The following is an 11,929-nucleotide window of genomic DNA, read 5'->3' on the forward strand; positions in this document are numbered from 1 at the left end:
CTTGCCCCTACACTTACCCACCGCCCACTGCGTCACCCTGCCTGTTCGTGGGCAGCCCAAGACCAGGATCGTTCGAGTGTCTCCGGCCGCCAGTATCGCCGCACGCACGCACGCACGCACGCACACACACACACGCACACGCATTCGTTGCTTGCGCGCGTCCACCCGCTGTCGTCAGAGCCCTCCCAATTACTGACCGCCAGTCGCCTCGCTCACCACGCTAGCCGGGCCTGCCGGGTCCTTCGTCTGTTTGTCTGGGAGCCTCAGCGTGCACAGCGCAGCGTACCCGCTCTCGACGCCCTCACGATCCACCCCTCCCGCCCGCTTTCCTCCCCCCCTTCCCCCCCTCCCTCAGCACCTAAGAAAAAAAAAGAAGACGACCACACCACGCTCACTTTCTAGCACCGTTCATCGCTCGCCCCGCTGCTGCGTTGCTCCAATTATTCTTCCATTGCTTCGTGCTCCGTGCCATTCTGCGCCATTCTGCGCCTTGCGGTCTTTGACTCGGAGACCTTTCAGCCCTTCTCAGCCCTTCGTTGTACACGAGCTCCCGATTCGCCCCTGTTGCAAGCAGGAACCCAGAACCCCCCCTTGGCACCAAGCATCTGTCATCGCACGGCAAAGGGAGAAACGCTCCATTCTCTGTAACCCGTTCCTTTTGGATTGTCTGCCGTTAGCCAGCGCCGGTGACGAGGACCGCGTCTGACCCGCAAACCCGCTCCGATCGTTTTCCACTTGGTAAGAAAATAACCTTCTCCCCTCCCTCCCCTCCGCTTGCCTAGTCCGCTCATTCTGAAGTGTGATTGTGGGTGTATGTGCTACCCACTGCACACGCATACATGCGCATGCCCGTCTCCTTGCACGCTCATTCTATAAACACATTCACCTACATGCCAATCCCTTGAATGCCCTTTTGTTTGCACTGGCCCATCCGGTGCATGCCTGCGGTTGTGGCGTACCCGTGACAATGCTGACCATTGTGTTCCCGCAGCCTGGCATCCAGCACCCGCCCAAACCAAAGCGAACCAACTCTTTGAGACGACTCGAGCAAAAGATTCGCCCGCATGTGCAGAGAGTGCCCTCTATAGCCGCACTCGGCCACCTGAACAGCACGAGGACAGCTCCGTCCTCGAAGACTCGCCAGGTCTCGTCAGCCCCTCCGCGTCCTTCGTCCGACGCACCGAGCGAGGTAATACAGCATCTCACTTCGTCATAAACACTGCCCTGAGCCGCAAGCCGAAAGGGCGCGATACACCGGTCCCTGCCTTGGATCGCCCGCAAATTTGCGGCATCCAGCTGCTGGATGGGCAGACGGGCATATGCGGTTGTATCCGCCGTCTCGGTCTTGGTCGATTTCTGAGAAACAGACGTACCTGAAGAAGCTAAAAAAAAGCCCCGCTCATAAATAAAAATAATTTTAAAAAAAAAAAAAAGGCACGAGCCTGTGCAGGTACGGAACTGTGCTAATTCTGATACCCTTCTAGATCGGACGACACCACTCGCTTCTCCGGAAGCGCACCGCTCGCAAGATGCCTAAAGCAAACAGCCTGTCCATCGATGTTCCTGGCGTTGCATCGCTGCAGCACTCAGATGCGGGTGCCAGATCTGGCCTAGCCAGCCCACGGACGCCGCACACGCCCCGTTCTCCGTCCACCAACAACAATGGCACCACCGAAAACAGTACTGCTCAGTACGGCGAGGGCTATGAAAACCACGCTCACTCGCCGATAAACGCCCTGCCCCGTCCGCCCTCTCCACGCTCGCCCAAGTCCGCCTCCAAGGCTGCGAAGCTGTTCGGCAACAAGCTGGCGTCAAAGTCGGCCACCAAACTGAACAAGTCGAGCAACAACCACGCGGACCTGTCACCGCAACAGCCACCAATTGGAAACAAGGGCTCGGGCAATAATACATCGCAGGTGCACCTGGGTTCGAGCAATTCGAACGTCGCTGCGACGAGCACGAACCAGTCCTCTACCGACGTTTCAGTTTCACATCCCCATTCGGGCCAATCAAGCCCTGACGCTGGTCAGTACCAAACACTTTCCTTGCACCCGTCCTCATTCCGCGTATTTTTCCACCCGTTCAGATGCCAACCGAATCACACGACAGTTGAATTCAGTCCTGATCAGCACTCGTCCTCCACGACCGCGAACAACAACGCCAACACCGACGCAACAGGCTCCCAGTCAGCGAAGCAGAACGAGAAAGGGGGTGCCAAGAGCAAGGCCCAGCACAAGTTCGGCAGCTTCCTGAGCCGCAAGACGTCGTTGCGCGGGGACGATCAACTGCCTCCACCACCGCCTACCGCGCCGCTAACCCACAGCACCACCCTCACACCTACCTCCGCGACGTCGCCCGGCCGGGAGAAACCGAAGCTGGGACCTATCAAAGCACCCACGCAGCCGATCGATGTGCCCCTGCGCACGGCGCCTGTAGAGAAGGAGCGTGGTTTCCGAACAGCCATGAGCTCCGCCCTGCGAAACCGGTCCCTGGACCGCGCCGACGACGACCGCACCGCGGGCTCGTCTCAACAACCACACCACACCCACAAACCCTCGTTGCTCGGGCCCGGCGGTCTTCAGGGCGCTAGCAGCACGAATCATAAGGACCTGCATGGATCCGTCATGTCGAATCTGAGATCCGGTAGCACGAAAGCGGCAGAGGGAATCAACAAGGCGCGGAAAGGCCTTTTTGGCAACTTGAGGTTGAACCGCAGTGGGAGTAGCCATGAGAGGGAGCCCATCCGGAACGAGCCGTATGAATTGAAGGTGCTGGTGCTGCCACTGGAGGAGCAGGCGAGGATTACAAGAATAGCGAAGAGGTTGCATTACTGCAAAGGTACGCTCCTTTTTATTTTTATTTTTTCCCCCCCTTTTCTTTCTTCTTTCCTTTTTCCACCCTTCAGTTTCTCACTCAAGCCCTTGTGAGGGTGAAATTTTTGGCGAGGAGGTCTTAACTTACTTGTGCACATTTGCTGACTTGGGCGCGGAAAATAGATAAAACGGAGTTCTGGTTGCCGGCGTTTCCCTATCGATGCATAGACTACCTTTCCGACAGGGGCACGTATAGCGAGGGTCTTTACCGTGTGCCTGGCAGCGAGCTGGAGATCAAGCATTATATGGCTCGTTTCGACAAAGGTACGGTCTCCGCTTCCATGTTCTCCTGCTTCCACTGGGCGACGCTAACCATGGGCTCAGAGTACGACATCGATCTCTTCGAACAGAAAGACCTGCACGATGTCAACGTCGTGGCGACCATGCTCAAACGATGGCTATCTAACCTGCCACCGGTCTTTCCGCAAGACGTGCAGTCCGACATCATTCGCACCTGCTCCGAATCGCATCCGGCTGTGCAGGGCGGCTCGACCCCGGACTACATGAAGCAAAAACTGTCTGAATTGCCTCCATGGAACTACTATCTCTTGTTCGCCATCACTGGCCACATCTCCTTCTTGCACAATCACAGGGACCAGAACAAAATGACGTACGAGAACCTGTTCCGATGCTTCGCCACGCGTGCGCTTCAGGTTGAGCCGTACATCTTCTGGTGGCTCGTGTGGGACTGGAGGAACTGCTGGCTCGGTTGCGCGAGGGAGGACGAGTACAAGGCGAAGGAATACACAATCTTGGACCAGATGGCCGAGGAAGAGCGCGAGAGAAACGCGCAGCAACAAGCAGCCGCTGAGGCGAGGGCGCCGCCACAGTCGAAGAAGGAGAAGGACGAACGCCAGCCGGAGCAGAGCGCAAAGCAGAGGAAGGCGAGCAAGCATTCTGTCAGCGCAATCTCCAAGCAGACCGTGCTGAGCACGAAGGAGGCTACGATCAAGCAGGTCAAGAGCGAGCATCGACCGCGGACGGCACACGCACACTCTCCATCCACCGCTTCTCATGCGCGCTCGCGATCACGTGAGAAGAAGAGTGCTTTGACCGACCGTCAGCAACGTGAGCAGGAGCGTGAGCAAAGGGAGAAGGATCGTGCGCTCAGCAGCAGCGACTCAAGCAAGCCTTCGATCGCGGAACAGAGTCCCGCCTATCGAAGCGGCAGTCCGGGTAACGGCGTTAGCGAGGAGCGAGATGAGCAGCGGGAGACGACGAACGGAAATGACGGGCCAATCAAGACCCAGGACATAGGACTGCCCATGCTGAGCCCGCTGAAGCCCCTCAGTCCGTTGGGCTTGCACTAGGATGTTCGTATGTCCAAGAGCGAGGGACTTATTTTTCGACGTAGAAAGCATTTGGTCCGGCAAAAAGGTATTTGGTGCGTAAAAAGGCAATATGCATGCGGTCCAACATTCACGGTTTGTGGCTATGCACAAACAAAACGCACACGCATACACATAAACACACACCCTCATGCATGCATACATCACAAGAGCCCACATCCCTCGGCATATGTTTACACTGCAGAGCTCTGAGAGCCCCCCCCCCCCCGCAAGTATCCATACAGCCCCATTCGGGGAGCCATATTTGCGCAAAACGTCAATCTGCAACGATTATGGATCCGCGACCCATAGAGCGATTTTGAACGGCTGATCCGGCTCGAGGAGGTTAGACAGATTTGAGAAACGAAAAGGCTGTCCGCAGCCCTTGCGTGCAGCCTTGCGAGATTCTGGCTATATTTTTGGTGTCTCTTTTGTAGGGGAAATATTTCATCACCCGGCCTTTCCCTCGTGGGGGAGTGAAGGTTATTGATCCTGTGGTCGGAGGGGAAGACCGGCGGATGTACGCACGCTTGTTTCCATTAGATACCCACGCAGTCTGTGAGTTTGCACTTTATCGCTTTGTGGTTTTTTAGCATTTGAAATTCAAGAATAGCGTTTGAAGAGAAATGAGAGAGCGAGAGAGATCACGGACGTTGGGTTATTGAGTTCCTTTTTCTTTGGCGGCTTGCTGCGAAGGGCATCCACAAAAAAAAAAGAAAGAAAGAAATTAATTGTGATTTGCTCCGTGCAAATTGGCGTACAAACCCCCTTCCAAAAAAAAGGGGTCCCCTTTCCGAACTTTTTGTCTTACTTGGCGGCCTCAAAAACGTCGCGCCACTGGGTCCGTGCACCGAGCCGTGGGGGGGGGGGTGGGTGCGGGATCGTCAGGCCCCAGGAGCGGCGAAGGTTTGGATAAAATGCGTAGAAACGCGCGAGAGGCGCTGTCGAACGCGGGCAAAGAGGGGAAGGACGGGGAGGGCCACAGCCAGAGCCAGAGCCAGAGCCAGAGCTAGCCAGATGGCCCCCGGCGTACGATACCATGGCGACTTTGGAGGGGGTTCTTTTTTTTTTCCTTTTTTTTTTCTTTCCGGTGCGGCCTTTCTTCGTCGCGCGGTGTTTGAGCGAGTGCGTGCGTGCGTTCCCTTGCGAAAATCCTCTTTTTTTTTTTTTTTGTGTGTGTGTGTGTGTGTGTGTGTGTGTGTGTGTTATATAGACCTATATGTATATGTATACTCGGATCTTGGGGCGGCTGTGCCGCGCGGCTGGGGCACGCTATCTGTCTTGTCAAAACCATTTCTCTTCGATATCGCACGAGACGCCCGTCCGTGAACGGCCTCTTCTTTCTATTCTTTTTTCCCCGGCTTGGAGTCCCATGGACGTTTTTTCTTTCTTTTTCTTGTTTGCGAGGCTCTTCATCGACTGCTTATATGCCCGTATGAAATGCTCCCCCTTACCGTTCGGCATGCAGTTTTTCTTTTTTTTTTCTCTCTCTTTTTTTTCCCCGTGTTTCGTCTCTGTTTTTCCAAGTCGGATTCCCTAGCCTTGAGCCTGATTTTTTTTTTTTTTTTCGTGTGAGGCGTGTCTTTTTAGACAGCCTGGTTGACCTCTTCACAAGGGGCTTAAGCGCGGACGTGGATCTACCAGGACGGTGCGTGTGTGTACTGTGTGGAGCAAAGCCGGTCGGGCTCTTCCGTGGTGGCAGCAAAGATGTCGCGCGTGATAGCGGAGCGGACCGGCCACGCAAGGAGGAGCGCTTTTTTTTTGGGGAAGATCTTTAGGAGATTTTTTTCGTCTTTGGTTTTCGGGGTGGGTTCGCCCGCGGTGTCGGTCTGCCGCGAGACGGCATTCGCCGTGCCGCCAAGCTATGAGAAGCTCACGTCTTGTCCCTGCACCCGAACCGATTGAGACGGTCGTTCATCCGACCTTTGCGGCGAGACTTAGGGCTCGAAGCTTCACGAGGGAACGTCGTGCTGAAACGGGAGACAGAGTTGGCACGGGCAGATTTTCTCGTCATTCGTCGTCGACCGTTCTTGTTGCTTTTGTCTTTGCTTTGACTAAGGCTCGAAGAAGAAAAATAAATAATTCAACTCTCCATCCCAGATGAACAGCACTCCGAAAAAAAAAGAAATAAATAAAGAAATAAAGAAATAAAGCGTGCTTATGCTTTATCGTTGCCCTTCGTTACGCTTTGAATGTGCCCGCGCGCCTGAAGTCGCTCGTTTCCTGCTTACGGGTGCGAGCCTGCTGGTCTCCATATTCGACCCGCAAGCGGCTGCTGCCTCGACTCGAGCGCTCTACTCCTACCCCGCCTTTTTTTTCCAAACGGCATGAGTATAATAGCAAGGCTTATTTCCTGGACCCAAAACGTCATTTGAGAAACTTGATTGGTTCTCCGGCAGGTCCTGTGGCATACCAGGGCGAACCAATTGGGAGAGAGTGATACATGCTGTTGGCCGAATAGGGAAAGACGAAGACGACGGAACCCCCCGCATGTTGTTAGGCTGCGAGATGATGGAGTACCAGGGGGTGGAGATATGCCTTTTCTTTTGACCGATGGATAAGAAGGATCGAGATCCGTTTTCCTCTTTTCATGTACACCTGGGGATCTTTTCGGAACGTCAAAGGTGATCAAGCGCGGAGGGAAACTTGGGGAGCCAGGTCACCATCAGGAGGCTGAATCGTTCACCCTGCTCGTGTCGTCCGGCGGGTTGCAAACCGAGTCTGGAAAAAGCTCTGGCTCGCCCCGTCGAGCTCGCCACGCGTTCGTCGCCCTGAGCAGCTCGTGGCACGATTGCACGACCCAGAACCACTTGCGGGCGAAGCCCTCAGAGACCTCCCAGCAGGCCGGCTCCCAGGACTGGCCCCAGACGAGCAGGCCATACCGGCCGTCTTCGGTGTCGTCGAGGATGTCGAAGCGCAGCGGCTCGTCGTCGAAGTCGGCGCCGCGGCGCAGGATGCTGTCCCTCATCGCCGGCGCGGGCAGCAGGTCAATCCAGGCATGGTGCTTCACGGTCCGCTGCAGCTGCGTGGGCCGCAGCGGGCTCGGGTAGTTCTCCGGCGCCAAGCGAGGGTCGTCGGCCGGGCTGGTGAAGAAGGGCGACACCGCGTCGATCTCTTCCCACGTCTCGCCAAACCCCAGCGCGTCGCTGTTGCTCTGGAACGCGAGGTAGACGTTGAACTTGATCACGGAGGCGAGCATGCTCATCGGCGTCAGGTGCAGCTCGTCGCGGCTCTGCCGGCGATGCTGGATCATCGCCCTCTCCTGCGCGGCCTTTTCTTCCTCCGCGATGCTCGCCTCCGAGGCCGCCTTCGTTACCCGACTCTGCCTGCGCTCTTCAGCCTTGCGGCGCCCTTGATCTGGTAAGCATCCGACGGCCATTGCTTTTCTTCTCCGAATGGAGGGGAATAAAAGGGGGGTGGGGGGGGGGGGGGCTGCCAGGGGAACCGACAAACACTCACGCCAAGCTCGCTGATGGAGACGGTTCTGCAACTTTCTCCTCTTGACTGGATCCTTCACGCCCGTCCAGTCCTCTTCCGGATCGCGAGCGTCGTGCAGCGGACTCGGCTTCGAAAGCTCCACGGGCCGGTCGTGAGACGCCATGGGGAAGCGCTCGAGTCAACCGACGCCCAAAACACGCGCTCGCAGTATCGTTTCGGCCGGTACACCGCACGCCCTTGCCGCGGGATGCAAAATGGGCTGGTGGCCGCGTGATGCGATAAGCATCAGCTGGGTGTGCGACTTTCTTTCCTGCGACTCGCAGAACGACAGGGACGCTGGGTCGCCCTGGCCCTGATGACTCGGCGACTCTGTGGGTGTTGCGGTCGCAGTTCCGTTCGGTCCAGTGCTCGTTTCCAACTGAAGCCTTTATCCTGATGGGAGGCGAAAATGCCAACCTGAAAACCGGCGGGACTTTGGCATTGAGGGGGCAAACCACGAATCACGCTCGAGTAATTCGAGGAACCATTTCCGAGCCAAACGGACCTATCATATGAAGTCCCAGAAGCCTTCCAGTGACGAGCGAGCCAATTTTTGGAGCCTTCTCAGATGAGCGCTCTGCTTCAGATTATGTCTTTGTATTTGCACAATTACAAGCCGCAGCTTTTATTCAGGAGCGGTGATGCCATGATCGCTGGCTGGAATCAGCCAAATATATGAAGAAGACACTAGTCTGTTCCCCACGTACGCAAATCCAGTCTAAAACTCGACCGACTCTCTAAATCTTTTGCTACCCGTCATCTGCAAGGCCGTCAAGAGGGAATGATATCTCTATGTACACGAAGAACCCCGTAACAGAACACCGCGCCATCCTTGCGCACTGTCGTAGCTCCGTGGTGGGCGGCGTCTAAGCCATTGCAGGCTCAATCTTCTTGCCCTTGACGCTCTTCCATTGCACGAATGCACAGCCCAGGCCGCTGAGGCAGGCCAACGCCACCGCAGCGTACCAGGTTCTCGTAAGCGCGTCGTTGTACGCTTGCAGGACGCCCGATAGCGACGCGGGCGGCACGCGGTTCTTGATCTCCGTCGCGCCGACGGACAGCACGAACCCTGCATCCAAGTTGGGAACGTAGTGCTTGATGCCCTTGACCAGCTCGTTCGTGAACACGTTCTGGCCGACAGACACGAAGAGCGCGCCTCCGAGCGTCTGCGAGAACATCATGATGGATGTTCCAATGGCAATATCTGCCTTGGGAAGGACCGTCTGTGCCGCAATCATGGTCTGCTGCATGCCTAGGCCGACGCCTGTGCCAAAGATGAACTGATAACCAATCCATTTGGAGTGGCCAGTGTTGACCTTGAAGGTGGTGATCAAGCCGGCGCCAACGGCCATGAAGACGGTCGAGGCATACATGAACGGCGTGTAGTAGCCGAGAGCTGTAGTCAGACCGCCGGCAAGGATGCTAAGCACGACGACACCTAGGATCAGGGGTAGATTCATGATACCAGACTTTACGGCAGATACGCCCTTGATAGCCTGAAACCTGGAAGACGGGTTAGAATCGAAAGGTCGTTGCGCACGTGATTGCGGTGACCTGCTTACCAGATGGGAAGATAGTAGACGAGGATGAAGAAAGCACCGCCAACCATGGCAGCGAAGATGGCGCCGCCCCACACGTTCTGATTCTTGAAGATTCGAGGAGGAACCGTTGCCCTCTCCTGCTTCCAAATCTGTATCGCTACAAAACATGTCGCCAGCACGGCGAAGAGGACAAGCAGAACGATGATGCGGGCGTTGCCCCAGGCGTACTTGCTTCCACCCCACTGCAACGCCAACAGGAGACAGATGACGCCGGCCATGAAAGTAACGGTGCCGAGGGGATCCATCTGTGCGACCTGGCCGCGCCATGTGGTGGCTGTATCTTTTGCCCGCTTAGGTGAGCTGAAGAAGATGATGATGAAGATCGCCGTCACGGCACCAAAAGGAAGATCTTTTCAACCATTGTTAGCCAAAAAAAAAAAAATAGACTTCATTGTCGTTGACGCCACTACGTACTGATGTAAAAGCACCAGCGCCAAGTCAATCGGTCGGTGAAGGCACCACCCATGAGCGGGCCGGCAACAGACGCGATGCCGTACATGCCACCGACCAGGCCCATGTATGTCGGGCGCTGGCGAAGAGGCACGGTGTAAGCAACGATCAGAAGGGCTCCAGAAAAGATGCCAGCGGCACCCAGGCCGGCAATGGCACGACCGATGATCAGAGCCGTGGAATTGGGCGCGATACCGCATATCAAGGATCCGAGCTCGAAGATGAACAGCGCCGACAGATACGTCCACTTGACACTGTAGAAGGTGTAGAGTTTGCCGAAGAACAGCTGGAATGCGCATGTGCAGAGCAAGTACGCGGACGCATACCAGCCCACGTCGTTGAGCGCCTTGAACTGATCCGTGATGCGCGGAATGGCCACAGCAATGATGGTGTTATCCTAGTTTCATGCAACCGTTAGCCCCATGACACTGACGCACAGGAAAGAGGAACTTTTGATTTTTCTTTTTTTAAAAAAGGTTGTGACCGTGTTGACGAGGCACAAAGGCCGATCAACAGGTGTCACAGCCTCGTGCTCCCGGCATGTTCCATGAACTCGCGTGGAGCCACGCCAAAACGTACCAAAGCCATGCAGAAAACGGAGAGACATAGCGCGATCGTGATGAGTGCGAGTCTCCATTTCTGGGGGTACTCCGTGTCGTCCTCCTCTTCGCTGGAGTCTCCCGTTTCTTTCTTTTGCGCTTCTATCTTCTCGCTGATTTCCTTGTCGTCGTCGCCGCCAGTGCGGACGCCACCGTCGCGATCGGCAACCTGCGACGATTGTCGCGACTCAGTGTGCGCGACCGCCGTCTCTTTCACCTCTGCACTCTCAGCAGGATGGCCCGCAGGCCGATCTCCCTTCTCCATTACTGAAGGAACACCGCTCGGCGCCAGAGTAGACTCGGCGGAACCGTGAAGCGAGGACTTGCTCGACGGCCTCAGCGAGGCTTCTGGAGTACCCATTGAGTCTTACAACAGGTGTCAAGTATGTCGAGGGTGAAATACTCAGGAGAACGGGTAAACTATATCTCTACGGAAAGACCCGACGTGCTCGTATCTCCGAACGAAGTGAAAAGAAAAATTGGTCGACACGTGGATACGTTCGCTCCTACGCAAACGCAAGAACCGACAGAACACGGTGTGCGATTAAAAAAAAAGGGTAGGACCAAGCAGGTATTCAACAGAAGGGAAATAAAGTTAAAGGATTGGCAAGGCAAGAGACGTGAGAAGAGAAGAATGGGACGAAGGACAATGTAAACGCTCCCAACTCAAGGCAGCAACTTCATCCCTTTAGATTCACATCAACGCAGATACGGTGGGACTTTTGATCCGCTCGATTTTCCAGATTGCGACCACGATGCAAGCAATCGGCGCCGAAGCAACGCTTGGCTCCTTTTACGAGGTTACGAAGTTCCTGGGCAACGAGCAGCGCGTGGCCAATGAAACACGCACAATTCTCAACCACTGCGGGAGACAGTGGGTCTGGCGGCGGATTTGCCTGAGATTCTGGACGGAGGCTTTCGCTTAGGGGACTTTCTAGCTTCTTCGAGACACAAGCACGGAGTTCTCTGCGGAGGGAGCGTCGTTTTGAGGCTCGAAATGATGGATCTCAAGATGAGACCCGACAGCGTGGGAATGAGAGCCACCCGCTTGACAAACCGACTGGCCACGCCGTTCCTGATCTTTCGGTTGCTGCTTCACTGTTGTCTGTTGTCAGCGCTGCTCCAAGGCAAAGCATAAGCAAGCTACCATCTGCAAAGCGGCACGTATCCGTCATGCGGTATCATTGCCTTTTTTTTTTCACACGATTTCACCCGTGGTGCGAAAGACATGCATGATCGTGTCATCATCGTCATATCTGAGCCTCGTGTTCTCGCATCCAAGTGCGTTAAAGTTAGCCCGACTGCAGGTTCAACATTGGTCCGGCTCCGAACTCCTGACTGGGCACTAGAAGTCATGACCCCCGTGTGCACGGGCCTAGGTATGCACGCGCCATCCACCACCAGCACCCAGGCACTATATTAATTAATACCATATGCAATAATGGTTCAATCAATATAAAATTATATATAGTATTATAAGTGATTTATATGAGCCTATTGACTAAGTTTCATAATCTTTAAGCCATTGTGGCGGTTTGCGCAAACGTTTTGACTGCCCATCTGCCACCTTCGAAGAATCACCCTTAGTACCATCCACCACC

The 11,929-nt window shown here is 55.4% G+C and overlaps 3 protein-coding genes across 3 annotated transcripts; 1 reads left to right on the forward strand and 2 right to left on the reverse strand.

Annotated features, from left to right (window-relative positions):
* The first annotated feature begins 342 nt into the window (after positions 1 to 342).
* On the forward strand, positions 343 to 4,430 carry PV09_07236 (uncharacterized protein). Its single transcript, XM_016360980.1, has 6 exons — positions 343 to 738; positions 992 to 1,189; positions 1,485 to 2,025; positions 2,110 to 2,838; positions 2,997 to 3,137; positions 3,198 to 4,430. Exons 3-6 carry the CDS (start codon positions 1,530 to 1,532, stop codon positions 4,181 to 4,183), a joined length of 2,352 nt encoding a protein of 783 aa, XP_016211352.1. The 5' UTR covers positions 343 to 738; positions 992 to 1,189; positions 1,485 to 1,529; the 3' UTR covers positions 4,184 to 4,430.
* A 2,436-nt stretch (positions 4,431 to 6,866) lies between these two features.
* Positions 6,867 to 7,802, reverse strand: PV09_07237 (uncharacterized protein; the record flags this gene model as incomplete). Its single annotated transcript, XM_016360981.1, has 2 exons — positions 6,867 to 7,552; positions 7,661 to 7,802. The coding sequence occupies 2 exons, from the start codon at positions 7,800 to 7,802 to the stop codon at positions 6,867 to 6,869; spliced, it is 828 nt and encodes a 275-aa protein (XP_016211353.1).
* Positions 7,803 to 8,544: 742 nt separating this feature from the next.
* On the reverse strand, positions 8,545 to 10,689 carry PV09_07238 (uncharacterized protein; the record flags this gene model as incomplete). Its single annotated transcript, XM_016360982.1, has 4 exons — positions 8,545 to 9,181; positions 9,241 to 9,628; positions 9,694 to 10,126; positions 10,309 to 10,689. 4 exons carry the CDS (start codon positions 10,687 to 10,689, stop codon positions 8,545 to 8,547), a joined length of 1,839 nt encoding a protein of 612 aa, XP_016211354.1.
* Positions 10,690 to 11,929: the final 1,240 nt, after the last annotated feature.

The sequence above is a fragment of the Verruconis gallopava genome, assembly GCF_000836295.1.
Source record: "Verruconis gallopava strain CBS 43764 unplaced genomic scaffold supercont1.27, whole genome shotgun sequence".
In the NCBI taxonomy this organism is placed as follows: domain Eukaryota; kingdom Fungi; phylum Ascomycota; class Dothideomycetes; order Venturiales; family Sympoventuriaceae; genus Verruconis; species Verruconis gallopava.

Coding starts and splice junctions, on each gene's coding strand:
- PV09_07236 (XM_016360980.1), top strand. CDS start 1,530: ATGCCTAAAGCAAACAGCCTGTCCATCGATGTTCCTGGCGTTGCATCG. Junction 2,026..2,109: donor CCAATCAAGCCCTGACGCTG/GTCAGTACCAAA, acceptor ATCACACGACAG/TTGAATTCAGTCCTGATCAG. Junction 2,839..2,996: donor GAGGTTGCATTACTGCAAAG/GTACGCTCCTTT, acceptor CGCGGAAAATAG/ATAAAACGGAGTTCTGGTTG.